The 14,398-nt window shown below is 36.5% G+C and overlaps 2 protein-coding genes across 3 annotated transcripts; both read right to left on the bottom strand.

The window, feature by feature from the left end:
- Positions 1-228: 228 nt before the first annotated feature.
- Positions 229-4,918, bottom strand: LOC130734191 (thylakoid lumenal 29 kDa protein, chloroplastic). 2 transcript variants are annotated; one of them, XM_057586538.1, is made up of 11 exons: positions 4,756-4,918; positions 4,473-4,577; positions 3,770-3,854; positions 3,639-3,673; positions 3,424-3,489; positions 3,279-3,319; positions 2,755-2,885; positions 2,453-2,559; positions 1,978-2,115; positions 658-792; positions 229-531 (listed from the first exon to the last, which is right to left on the bottom strand). In XM_057586538.1, the coding sequence occupies exons 1-11, from the start codon at positions 4,843-4,845 to the stop codon at positions 421-423; spliced, it is 1,044 nt and encodes a 347-aa protein (XP_057442521.1). In that variant the 5' UTR covers positions 4,846-4,918; the 3' UTR covers positions 229-420. The 2 variants fall into 2 exon arrangements, with proteins under 2 accessions (XP_057442521.1, XP_057442522.1); XM_057586539.1 differs by lacking the exon at positions 4,756-4,918 and having other exon boundaries at positions 3,770-3,866.
- A 1,334-nt stretch (positions 4,919-6,252) lies between these two features.
- On the bottom strand, positions 6,253-12,717 carry LOC130734190 (O-fucosyltransferase 7). The gene is made up of 12 exons (XM_057586537.1): positions 12,227-12,717; positions 11,694-11,768; positions 10,981-11,080; positions 10,838-10,905; positions 10,533-10,621; positions 10,236-10,416; positions 10,008-10,136; positions 9,580-9,713; positions 9,273-9,486; positions 7,594-7,778; positions 7,378-7,473; positions 6,253-6,692 (listed from the first exon to the last, which is right to left on the bottom strand). The coding sequence occupies exons 1-12, from the start codon at positions 12,374-12,376 to the stop codon at positions 6,539-6,541; spliced, it is 1,575 nt and encodes a 524-aa protein (XP_057442520.1). The 5' UTR covers positions 12,377-12,717; the 3' UTR covers positions 6,253-6,538.
- Between the last annotated feature and the right edge of the window lie 1,681 nt (positions 12,718-14,398).

Genomic DNA, 14,398 nt, shown 5'->3' with positions numbered 1-14,398 from the left:
TACACAATTTTGAGAAGATAAAAATTATTGCTCATTGAGCCTTCAATACCTTAATTGTAAATAAAGTTAGTTTTCAATGGCGTAAGAATATGTGAGTTATAAATGCTTAAGATAAAGTTGTTTAGAATAGAAAAGTTTAAAGATTGAAAGAGATGGTTCGAGCTGCCACGTGAGATTAAAATCTGTTGTGGAAGATTTAGGTAGTAGTAAATGGTTGACATAGCTACGTCACATTACGCGCTTCAAAATTTATATGTTATAATAAGAATAGATACACTAGAGGGTACGGTGCTCTCTCACTACATGGGCATGGACAATTACGTGGAAGCTCAAAGTTTCAGTTGAAAAACAAAAAGATGAACAAAAAAAACTTGAAATAAAGGGTATGATGTCCTAGGGGAGGAAGTAAAGATGGCATGTTTACAATTTGAGTTTGGTAATGTCGATCTTTTTACGAGGATATGTATATGCTTCATAGTTGATTTGTTGGCCCAAGGTACTCAATTTTGTGAAAGCGGCTATCAGATCAACCTGAAAAGTAAAGAAACCAAAGGAAATAAGTCACAAAGTTAATTTCAAAACCAAACAAAAATGTCCCAGTAGCTCTTTCAATGAATGCCCTAAGATGGAGGGAGAGAGATACATAGATAAGCGTACCTCATAATCTGTTTGAGAAACGGTTTCACGGCTTCGCTGGTATTTTTGAACCCATGGAGCAACATCCGGATCAGAAGCCAATAAGGTCTCAGTTGCAGTCTGATCAGGACCTAAGAATGCAGACAACACAGCCAACTAGCAAACAGAGAAAAAAAAATGAGTTAGTAATATCATTTGCCTTTTTTATTTTATAGGAAATATTAGAGAATGCCTATTTATTTTTTATAAAAAAAATCCATTTTTTTTGTTTGCATCTTAGTTTACACTTTCATATTCCAAAAGTCTATGCTTCAGAGCATAGTTATAGCCGTCTGAAAACATGATTTTGGAGGTCTATGGATGTTGTGATAACTGATAACAACTATGATCGCATAGCCACATTTTTTCCATAAATCTTTTGCAATATCAAGGATGGCAATGTACAATTTTTCCATATATCTTTTGCAATATCAAGGACGGCAATGTCATGGTCACAGCAATTTGAAACCTTGCTTGAGAGTTGTATGGTAAGAAACAAAAGCACAAACAGATCTATGGTACATTCAAGATATAAGGTGGGAAGAAGGAACAAAGCTTGAGCAAGAAGTTCAAACTTGCAGGGATAACTTGGACAGACTTTGACGCGGGATTAACTAATGAAGCTGAAGAAGCATGAATGACTAAAGGATACTAACAATTTTTTCAGTATATAATCATTTGTGTGGCCAGTGAATCGACCAATTGTATTCAACAGTTTGATCTACTGGATTTTTCTTTCAAATGGACCGGCCACTTGACTAGCTCCCAGTTTAATCAGTCCGACCGGCCCACCCAGTCCGGTTTTCAAAACAATAAAACCAATGAGTCATGGAAAAAAGGTGTATCTTCTCACATCTAAATATTAACCACAATGGCCTTTTCTTACCAGAGGGATTGGGCTACATGTCTGAAACGATACTATAATGTTCTATCATAAATCACACCTAAGGAACCTCCTGCTTTTTAAAGCATAATCCATCACTTCATTATATAGCATTATAGTTCCACAAGATTTCTCCTACCCAGGTAAATAATTTTGCTTTACCGAGATCTTACTAGAGTGAAGTCTGCATCACTTACATTAGTCATAATTTCACCTTTTTTTTAGCTTTATGAGATACATTTTCTTCCATCATTTTAAAGCCACATTGGAGAAGAGATAAATGCTATGTTAGGCCAATTCGAATTTTGTAGCATATAAACCAAGATCACAATTTCTACTCTATATGCACATGGCATCCTTGATTTTTATGCCTTTCTATATTTCAGTTGGCAAAATTAGGGATAAAATACGTTAAGTACCTGGCGAGGACCCAAGCCTACAGAAGAAAATTTATCTTTCATCTCCTGAACACTTGCTTTCTCCCAAATTGGAACTCTCCCCTCTGGATCTGAGTCTTGAGCATCAGCCCTACCAAATTGCCTGTCGAACAAAGCCCACTGATGCAGAACAAAAGTTGCATGTATTACATGCACATGTCAGTGGAAGCTTAAGTAGTAAAGGGAAGATTAATATGGAGTGACATCTTAAAAAACCTCTAAACATGGATCTTTCTGTGAAGTTTTCGTGCGACATGAAGGGATCGTGAGAGTTGAGACAAATATTAGAACATAAGGGAAATCCAGCATGCAATACTTTTTGTGAGATGCAACTTATGTGTTCGCTACACTTTAAAGTGGTCAATTAGCAATAAAACTAAAATCTCTATTTGAGGATTGTCACCATCAATATACTTATTAAGCAGATTGAATCAGAGCACAATTTCAAAAAGCAAACCTGTCCATTTGATCCATATGCAGTGTACAGTAAATTCCCTTTCTCCACATTTCCACCACATTTGCGAATGGCAGAAGCTAAAAATGTAGCCTTGACAGCACTTTGTGCTACAAAAATCAAGTCAGTAAAGTCGGGAATATGAACATATCACTCCAACATACACCCATCTTAATCACAAATGAATTTTACAAAAAATTCTCATAATTAACAAACATATAGAATATACATGTGAAACATGTATGTTTAGTAACCGTTAAGCTTCAACAAGGTGATCATAAAAAAAGGCCTAAAAAAAAAATAACCTGCATACTGGATGAGATCTGCATAGGAAATCGGTCCACCTTTGGAATAGGAATCTATCTCCTTCTTTGCTTCCTCTAATAAATTTAAGGCAGCAGAGAGCCCCTCATTTTCAGGTCTACTTATTTCTGAGCTTCATACAGGATTGAAAAAGAGAGAGATAATATTATGATTATACACAAAGAGAACTTGATCTTTCTCATGTGTACAAGTGGAGGGTGAGGGGAATTTTTCATTGCGGAAGAGCTTGCTAGCAAAGCCAGAAATTTAAAATATAATAATAAATAAGAAAGCACGACTTTCAAAGTTTAAAAATTCTTTTATCACCTCTGGAGAGAGAGAAAAAAGAGAATTTTGGATGTAACAATAGCCATATCAGAATACCTTATTTAGCACACTAACTGTTTCATAAAGAGAATGCAGGAATCCACCTATGTTATATGTTAACATCATTGGATATAAGGTATTACGCTTTATCACCTAGAGTCACTATCTCATAATGTTAATTCCAAAGGATAATATGTACCTGAACCTTATAGAGCCATTTGGGCCACCTGTTTTTGTTGCCTACAAACTTAAGCAGATGCCGATCAGTATTTATTTTAAACGATGAAAGACAACTCAGTACATGTGTCTCTGGGTGTGTGTGTGCGTAGGTGTGTTTTTCTCACCTTATCATAAGTCAAAGCATCATTTATAGCCAGTTTTAGTAAGGATGGAACAAGATCAGGATTTCCCTGAAAACCAGTCCAATGTCAAATTAGATTATATCCATATAGGAGTCATGTTTTCCAGAGGAAAAATATATTGCTTGCCGCTAAGGATTTTGATAATGTATAGTACAAAGAGACATATTATTTATTAAATGCAAGTAAGCATAATATACCTTGATCGCTGTATAAAGTGTGGTCTTAATTTTAGCTGTGGGAATAGAGTACGAATACTAATGAGAAGACAGATCAGCTGAGTCCGACATAACTAATAGTTACATGAAAACGGAGACCTAATGGATCTTACATTGAAACTCAGAACGCTGCCCGCGTTCTATCAAGTCAGCAGCATTAGCCATCCCAACAAGGGATCCAGAGCTTCCTATCAATTCCTACAGATACAGCTGACAGAAACTCATCAACACATCAATCTCATCCACTAAGAACAAATATTAAATTGTAGTCCTGTAAGGTCAATCTATATCGTTGCATTAACATCATCTAAAAAGGAAAAATGAGGAAATAAAAATGCTTAGTCATTGGATTTTATGTTGACTATAGAAAAACATTGTTGATCAAGAGGAAAATCTAATGATGATGTATAATTTATAAGGTTAGTCTTTTGCACCATAAACTACTTGCCCTCAATCATTCTTATTAAGTCCCCCATTCTCTGCGTAAGCTATCTTATATAAATCAGTACACTTCTAGTTTGTTTTTGTAAACTATGTCATGTAGGAAACCTGATTAGCACCCCTCATTCTCAATGTTGTTTGTGTCAGTATCGTTAAGCTATTAAAAAACAAATACCCTGAACCATTATTGAGTGACAACAAATACCCTGAACAATTTATTTAAAGACCATTGTCATTATGATACCATTTGAATAGGGCATAACCATAAGTCAGAAAGTGTAAACCTTTTTTTTAAGAAAATAAATAAAAAGAGAGAAGAAATGCTAAACACATTGGATTGAATTATACAAAAATTTGCAGAAGAATGGGTCTTACCAAACCAATAGTGGCCCCGAAGCATTTAAGAATGTCTCTCCGTTTCGAATGGAACTGGTCTCCATCACTAACATCGGCTGTAATTTTACTACAACAAATGGGCACCTGAACACACATTTGAACAACCAATATGACTTGAGTTAAATGATTTGTTTGGTCATGCCAATGCAAAACTCCACACGAATAATGCAACATAGCAGCATCGAAAATGAAGAATTACTACTACATTGTATGTTGACAGAAGCTAAAACACAGAGAAGACTAGTGCAGAATGCAAACTTACTGAACGAGGTTGGTATCTGGTGGTGGGAAGTGAATTGTGAGCAACAAGTGGAAGCAGAGAAGAGAAAGATGAGAGGAAGGAGACACCCATTGCTGCAACTTCAACTAAATTGTTTGGTGTCTCTTGAGAGAGAGAGAGAGAGAATGAAAAAGCAAAATGGGAGGTATGAAGTTATGTGGAATGTGCCAGGTCAGTGCATTATCCTGATAAATCTTTTGCTATTGGATTCTCTTATTTCTGATCCAATCTTTCCAAATCTTGTGACCCCATGGAACTTAAAATGGACCCAATTGTTTTTGTTTTAATTTGGGCACCAAACTATTTGCTTTGTATCTTATTTTTATCTAATATAAGTATATCTCCGACATAAAATAAGGTGAGAACATTCATATTTTAGTAGGGTTAACACTTTTGAAATATGTTTTTTCATTAATAAAACTTGAATCATATCTTGCTTAAGGAAATTAAAGATACACCACTTGAACTAACTACACATTTATATAATGTACATCCACTTAAATCCATCTCTTTAATCCAGGTGAAAAATTGTCAACATTTAATTTTCATTTTCGTTTTTAAGATATTTCATTTTGGTACCTTTAATTTTGAAATAACAAGACTTACTTTAATTGTTGATATTTTTAAAATAATAAATCAAACCATATAAAAAGAAGACTGGTTTAAGCTTAATGTACACAGTGCAGTGACGCGGGATCTAGCTGCCAGTTGTGGGGGAAGTGCTGTTGTGACTTGTGACTTGTGACTCTATTGGGGGTTGGATTAAGGGGTTTTGTAGAAACTTGAGTACTTTGGGTTAGCCAATGCTTTTCTTGCAGAGTGTGTGTTTGGTTTTCAGTTTACACATGTTCCAAGACGGTTGGTTTCAACTGAAAAACACGAATTCACATTATTTCCCAGCACTTCTGGTATAAGATAGGCTTAAAACCGTCCGGCCAGGGGGCTGGCTCCAATGTACGGATGTGAAAGTAACTCCTAAGTTCTGTTGGGTTGAAAGTGCTTTCAAGTTGATCTCAATAGAAATCGAAACACACTATAAGGCGGTGGAATTAGTGATAAGTTTGGATGTCCCGCGAGTTATCATTGAAAGTGACTCTTTTGAGGTTATTCAATTTATCATGTCATCTAATGCTAGTGACCATCCCTATGCAAAGCTGCTTCTGCTTGTTTTCCAGATGAAGGAGGCCCATGGGGTTATGAGGTTCCATCATGTCCCAAGAGAGAGGCCAATGCTCTTGCTAATTATATGGCTTATGTCGGGCTTAGTTTCCCTTTAGGTACCCATTTGATGGATTCTCCATTTGGGGAGTGCCATAGATTAATTGGCCAGAATTATTTGGAGGTTGCGCGCTCTCTTGTTTAGCGTCTATGGTACAGCAAATAAGAGAAACTGGGGAGGACAGTTTACAACTATATCTGCTAAACCACATGTTAGATAAAACACTTGAGTCACTTAACTAAATAAATAACAAACTGAAATTGAGATTTAACATTTTGTTGACTTTAAAGGAGTAAGAACAAAATGTGGTACGACAGGATTTCTCTAGTAGAAATACAGTACATTTGAAACCTCTACCTCTACCTCTACCTCTACAAACAAGTCATGTTCACAAAATGAATGAATCCCAAATGTGGGTTTTCTTTTCTTTTCTTTATGTTTGTTTTCAAAATTAAAAGGTTACTACGTGTAATTGTGATACCGATATATACACTCTGCCACCACATGATATAGTGATCAGATTTTTCTCTCTCGCTAATATCTGATCTACTTAACAATGTGAGAGATGTTTAAAGGAGATTGTTCTGTCCGGCATAAACAATCAGGTAAGGGATTAACATAAAAGGGCTCTTCTGACCGAAACCTATCCATGCGCTTTGTTCCGGAAATTGGCCCTTTTCTCTTCCTAGGGGAGCCAAGTCTGCGCCACACAAATGAAAATCAAACAGAAGTTTGTCCTGAGATAAGCATACTATAAGTAAATTCAAAAATATTTATCAATAAAGCAGAAAGATAATGCCCTATTCTTCTAGTCATGCATATAACAAACATGACAATTCCCAAGGGAAAAAAAGACCACATCCTGTTTCAAACTTAGAATCCCAACTATCATGCTTACAAACCTGCTGTCGGTGGCTTTTGGCTAATACTCCCTATGTTCATATTTATAAGTCACTTTTAACTAAATCGCAAAATTATAAAAACTTACGTTGATTTTTTCTAAAGTACCCTATCAGAAAACAACAAGAATATATTGGTTAGTGTTAAATAATTGAATATGGAGCATTAAATGTTTAGGGTAATGTTGTCAATCCTAGAGAGCGGCGCGTAGCGGCCGACCTGAAAAACTTCTAAAATATACCTTATAAATAAGATCAGAGGGAGTACTACCTATGGAGCTTGAGATCAAGTTTTGAAGAATCGAGCTAGCTTAGGCTGTGAAGCTAGTTGGGTCAATTCATTCAAAACAAATTAAAAGGTTTGTTTCAGTAATGATCTATGGAGAGGATATGTTCTACAAATAACAAAAATAAAATTGGCAAGGAGAATTAATGATATAATATAATCATGTAAAAAAGGGGAGATGTAGAGCATTAGTCACATACCGTCTTCTGTGGAGATCAATAATCCTATTTGATAATTTTTTCCCCTCAGTCAATGTTCCCTGATCGAGTTTATCAAACAGACGAACAAGGGCTTTCCTAATTAAACAAAAAGAGGACAAACAGAATAGCTTTGTAAAGGATAATAAACTGGAAAGAGCTTATTAGACAATTCTAAAAGAAACAAGTATCTGCTGGTTAAGTAAACGACAGCCTTACCTGTCTGGTGATATTGTTCTTCCACGTCCAAGAAAACGGCGATGACCTTCAACGGCCCTAGCCATATTTCCAGAATAAGAAGGTATAAATACATCACTTTCAATAGATACAATATAGTCAAGAGCAGCCATTTGGGATGCATGACTAGAAAAGGGTTCAAGCTCGTCAATGGATGCCAACTTTTCCTGAAATTAAACACAGGGAGGTTAACATGATACGAATTGATTCTCAGCAGGATGCTATTATACAAAACACCATCACAATTCAAATCAAGAATCGTCAAAATGATTGTGAATCATAAATCATATCAAATTGTAAGATTCAAATGCACAATAAAAATAGTTTAAAGGGAAAACGTAATAATTTTTATTTAGGAGTCGACAAAACAACTTAACATCCATAAGCCTTACAAAACAAAATCTAAGTTATATGTCACAACTCACAAGTCAAAATAAAAACAGGGCAAAGGTACAGCCCAATAAGGTATGTGTAGAGTGAGCAAGTTACCGTGTAGTGTAGTCTTAGAAGAATGAAAACATAGCAATATAATAATTAAATAGGGTGTATGCAATAACGCTTTTATAGTTTATTTTTATTTCACAAATTATGCTTATTTAACAGGATGGCTATTGATGTAGACTTTTCTATTTCTTCGATGATAATTGATGAAAGAAAAGCAAGAGTAGAAAACAAATTGTTGAATCATGTGATTCATATTGGAGATCAGACATGTATCATATAATTCACTAATATGAATCACAGTAATTCATACATGTATCATATAATTCAAAATCATTTGTGATGCATTACATTATACGAATCGCTGGTCTGTTGACTCATAGTATAGAACCCTAAGATTCAAATAGTGAGCTGTGCAATTTAAATAACTATGCCTCAGAAGAGTACGAGTCAACTCTCTGTCTCTCTCTTTGAGATAGTTGAACATGATATTATACATAATCTCCCTCTCTAATTAACAGAGATTAACAGAAGTCAGTGAATGAGGAGAAGCAGAAATTAAAGAAACTTTCTATTCATTAATAATGCAGGGATCATTCTTCAGTAGTTTCGCCCTAATAGAAAATCTATGATAAATTAGCCTTTATAATCCAGGTCAACCACAGTGCTTCGTGGCATTATATTCTCAGCTCAGGACTATTCCAGAAATTGTTCATTCATAACACTTTTTTTTACTTTCGGCAATATAGTAATAGAAATATTTTCCCGTAATAGAAACATAAGCATAATCATAAACAAAACCTCACAGACCAAAACTCTAAATATTTTAGTCTTACATGCATGGTTCCACACTTCCACTAGTGACAAGAAGCTCCCCATGCATTTAATTTAACAATGTGTGAAGGAGCCATACTCTCATCCTGGGATAGATTTTCTATTTCAAAACATCTTAACCTTTAGCACTGCTTCCTTTTCAATTATTAAATTGAACTGATTTAGGATTGACATGACATTATGAAACCTTGTCAGTAAGATCTCAATTCATTACTCAATATATAATATATACTGTATTATCAATTTACATATCGAAGGTGTCCAGTTAATACTGATGAAAATCAGAATACTCTACGGTTTTATCAAACTTTGTTTGCTAAAAGTTGAAATAAAAAGGCCCTATCGAATGTCAACAACATAGAGCAACGCAGTACTGAATTCCTTACCTTATTCATTAACAAGGGAAAGCGGGAACGGAACTCAGCCATATGGGACTCGCCCCCATATATCTCTCCGGCAGCAATATATATTGGAGTCTTTGTTGGGTATCCAAGAGCAGTAAGAAAAATTCCAACTTCCTTTGGAGTTAAGGGGCAAAACCCTTTTGACCTCTGTTCAACGGGATCAATATCCTTTATTTTCCAATAGGAAGTGTTCTCTCTGCAAGTTTAGTAAACACCAATTATCAAAAATCATGTATGACAAAAGACATGATATTCAATTGATCATTTTGATGAATCAACATTTCCATACCTGATCACCCGTAGCTCTTCAGCTTCATCTGGAGATAAATCATGTGTGCACCCACTAAATGCAAGCATATCCTTCTCATAGCGTAAATGCAATGCAATGTAAGGACCGGTTGACCTCATCCTCTCCACCAATAACTACAAGGACCCAAAAAGTACCGAAGGGTAAAAAATAAAATTTTATCGTTGTGTCATAGCCAGGCTTGTTAATAGCGCGCTATAGGGCGCAATAGCCTATAGCGTAGCCCCTTGGGGGTTCACCACTACTCCACTATTCACCGCTACTTGCCACTATAGCGCTGCAATAGCGCTCGAAATAGCGTTTTTTGGGCTTGCCGCTACACTACGCTATCCGCCATTAACAACCCTGGTCATAGCCAAAGTCAAAGTTAAAAGAAAGAAACTAAATAGAATTGAGATTTTCTTATATACTTTTCCCATTTCTTCAATACGAGGAGAGAAACGAAGAGCTTCATAACAAGCTCGGCAGCGAAGCTTCTGAATATCAGGAGGTAGATTGTTGTTTGCTAACCGTGAATCAGACTTGGATGCATGAATAACCTTAAGAAGTTGATGATTCCACAATATGTTATAAAATCAGGTAAACAAAAGTATGATAATATAGAACTATATATAACAATAGATTCTCAACATACATACTTGGTAATCGTCCCATAACCTGGCAATCTCATTCTCATAGTAATCCTTGCCAGACCAGCTTATGAATTGCATGACCATTCCGGATGCATTAACCAGTTCTATGGGAAGCTTCTTAACGATTTTTACATCATTAGCTAGAGAATTAATAAAATGCTCTTCGTCGAAAATATCAGAGAAATTGCTGAAAAAAATAGAGACAGTATTAAAAAAGTCAACTTGATTACTGATTAAGTAAATCCAATAAAGAGAGAGAAGCTATACCAGAAAAATAATAGTGAAAAGACAGAAGTAAAATACCTAGTATCTTGCCAAAATGATCTTTTATCAAGTTCTGGAATTACAAGAGTGGCATTTATGATACGAGCTACAGCTACCATATCACATATCTGCAGCAAAGGGAACAATTTTCAGCTTCTAACAACAATGGTCAATGAACAATGACATGCTGACATAAAAAATCAAAATACTAAAATATTCCAGTCATCCTCCTTTACGCTACTGTCATCTATCAGCATAAAAAACAATTAAGCAAGATAACTGTTCAATAATACAATAAAACTAATAACATGCATATGAGAATAATTTAGAGACAGAGGTCAGACCCCAGAACGCATTTGGTTGAGCCCGCCATTTGTATGAACTAAAAGATATCCTCGTGAATTAGCAGGAGCTGAAACAAACATTCATTACTTTCAGTAAGTATCAAAATGACTAACACTAGCAACTTGCAAGTTAAGTTTCTTACAGGTGTAATTAGGTGTAGGCTTTGTACAGGGCAGAAACCCACGATTTGACGGAGGTTTCCACAACTTCTCATATTTCGAATTCCCTCTTGAACCATTCAACTGTGAAATCAAAAGGATAGAATAAAAACAAGAAAATTACATAACTGCTTTACACAATTTAAATATATCTTCCTACATACAAGACACCCCCAACATCACTGCAGATGTACTATAACTGATTTAACGTGTTTAAGATCATGCAATTACACACTACATGAGATTCATAAACATTGAAAATGAAGAAGAACCCATTAAAACAAGTACACTGCCAAAGAGTAAGAGCATGTTTGGTTTAAAGTTCCATTCAACTGAAAGTAAAAGAGACATTGAACCCTCTTTCACGTTTTCACGTTTTCATGCTTTGGAATGCGTGATGCATCATTCCAAGGTGCCTAAACATGGGTTTTGGAGTAATACAAACATACATTAAGTTACCCTTACCCACCTGGTTGACCCAGAAAGTAGAGGAAATACACGAATGAATGAAAATACCTTTTTGCAATTAGGCTGGTTCTTAAACAATAGTGACTTAACAAGCTCTTTGGTTGGTAGAAATACATTTTTCTCTGAACTTAGAAGACATAATTCTGTTTCTTTTTCAAATTTTCTCAGCATCAAAACAGATTTCATCACCAAATTAGTAACTAGCAAGTGTTGCAATGAAGCACAAAACCTTGGGAGGAGGAACTGAAGCTTTGGATAAATGAGGCGGAGCGAGCTCTTGCGTCCAGTGTTGCAGATCCTGAGTCTGTCAAAATTTGAAACACAGATGACAAAAGATAAAAGGGAATCATTTAATTCAATCACTAAGATATCAACAGATAACATCAAATTTGAGTAAGGATTTAATTCAATCACTAAGATATCAACAGATAATTCAATCACTAAGATTTCCCCAAAATAAATTCCAATATATTAAAAAAATACTACATAGAAGCATATACCAAACTAAGTAACCCTCAACCCCAATCCAACATGATTTTAAAGATTGGTAGCCATTAATGACAATCATCTTAAAGTCAACAAAGTATTGAAAACAAACAGTGAACATTGAAAAACCCTAACTAACATAAAGGGCTTATAACAGTTTCTTCCATACACTAATGATAATCAATGTTAGAGAATATTGCGGAATTTCCCATGAAAAATCGAAGCACCCCATTTGAAAATAGAACCCAAAACCAAATAAAGATTAGATTTTTTTACCGTTGTGATCTTGTCATTGAACTTGTGATCCTTTGAGGAAGGGACAATGTGAACATGAACAGAGAAAAGAGCCACAAACGCTATTGAGCAAATGGCTGCAGTGAGCAACTTCCTCAGCAGTATCAACGGAATCCACCTGCGCTTCTGCATTCCACTCCTTCCCTCACTCACTCTCTCTCAGCTAGTGAGTTAAGGGCTTTATTAGTATTATCGAAAAAAAACATGTTTGATTTGATGAATATAAGAAAAAAGCATGAAATTGTGTCGGTTGCTAATGTTGATCTCTGTGAATGAACTGTGTCTTTATTGTGAGAGTGAAAGGGACAATGGATTTGTTGTGGACTTGTACTGGATATAGCAGGACAACAATAGCGACTGGGTTTGGCAATTTTTCGATGCGTCTCTGTGTCACTTTGCTGTGGTCGGTTTATCACAAGACTATAACTTTTTTTGAGATGACACAAGAACTTGACTCTCCTACTACTGGCTTTTTTTTAATCTTTCCTACTACTGGCTTTGCAACTTTAGATTATAGAGATGATTATTATTAATGTAGGGTTTACCTAATCCCAATTTGGGCACTTATTTTTTAACCGTTGCTAACGGTCACACCTTAGGGTAAAAAAGAAAATTATAGCACTTTGTCATCTCCTCTATCTCTATTGACTCCTTGTGAAATGGTTCAATGTCGTACTCCGATGCAGTTTGACGATGAGGATGCGGTGATGACTTCTTGTTGGTGAGTGCGTTGTGGACCCACTTTGGCGTGATTCAATGGCTTCGTGTCGATGATTGCAGCTGAGGGCTCAACGAACAGACTACAGTGGTTCACGTTGAAGGGGTGGTTCACGCTATGATATGGGAGGGTTCGATGGAGGCTTAGGGTTTTGGGTTAGACATGGAGGTTTGATGTGAGGTTTTATCATATTGAATTGTTCGTTGATGGCCAACGAGGGAGAGTCCATGGAGGTTTGGTTTAGATGTGGTTAGAAGAGTGAGTTTTGGGTCCATGGTAGCTGAAACAATGGGCTTGGCGGTTCTAATGGTGGCGTGGTCGAAGCTAGATTTGGACGAGGAGTTGAGATGTTCGAGGAACTCGGTGACTAGGAAAGCGAAGGCGGTTTAGTAGTTCATCGAGGAGAGTCGTCATCGGCATTGTCTCCGAGCAAGTCGCATGTGGTCACTTCCCTAGAGACTTCTCTATCTTCGTCGCCAGCGATTTCTTTGTCCATTCATCGTTGACATCATCTCCTCCTTTTTCAATGGAGAGTGGGTTATATGTTTGAAGAAAGTCTTTTGGCACATCATCGTGTGGATGTGGGGGCTCAATCTCCTACGTTTTCTCTGAGCAAGTGTCATGTGGCCGCTTCCTAAAGACTTCTCTGTCACCAGCGATTTCGTCGTCTCTCAGTCACTAACATCATCTCCTACTGCTCTAGTAGAGAGTGGCCCGTCTCCATCACATGCCCCTGTCAACTCTCCTGCGTCTCCTCCTCCGGCTTCATCTGAGTCTCCATAATGTTAACTAGGATGACCTATTGTACTGGGCATGAATCATGGGTTCAAAGTTGGACTTTTTTAATTAAAGGCTGAGTATTTATTTTTTTATTTTCAACATAGAAGATAAAAAGTTAAAACCCTAATGGGCTTGGAGGGGGTGGCCGCGGGTTGGTTTAAGTGAGGGAGGGGGAATTTTGTTTTCAAAACTGAAATAGAAACCCTATTTTCTCCCGTCCTTTTTACGTTACAATACTTAGAAGAAGAGAGAAGAGGGAGAGAGACGTAAGAGAGAAAGAGAGAGACCGCAAGGGAGAGAGAAGCGGAGTCGCCAACCTAGCCGCCGCCGCCGCCGTTTCGAGAAGGAGAAGAAGAGGATTTGCAGCCGTGGAAGAGAGGACGTGAAGGAGAGGGAAACACAACAAGGAATCACTCTTCATATTCATCTTTTTCAATCCTTAAGGCCAAGGTAAGGGCTGATTCAGTTTTGGGTAGTGTCTAGGTTGTTTTACTGTGAACTCACATGAGAAAAAGGTGTGATTCTTGATGTTGTAGTGATGATTCTGGGTTGATATTCTTGGCCGCCATGTTAGCATGAAATTATGAAGTTTCACATCCTATTTCAATTCCCTCTTATGATCACATGAAAATATGTAAAAAATTGGTGGAATCTTG

The sequence above is a fragment of the Lotus japonicus genome, chromosome 1 (assembly GCF_012489685.1).
Source record: "Lotus japonicus ecotype B-129 chromosome 1, LjGifu_v1.2".
Lineage (NCBI taxonomy): Eukaryota > Viridiplantae > Streptophyta > Magnoliopsida > Fabales > Fabaceae > Lotus > Lotus japonicus.
Note: the sequence above shows the minus strand (reverse complement) of the source record. Positions and strands in the feature narration are given on the sequence as shown.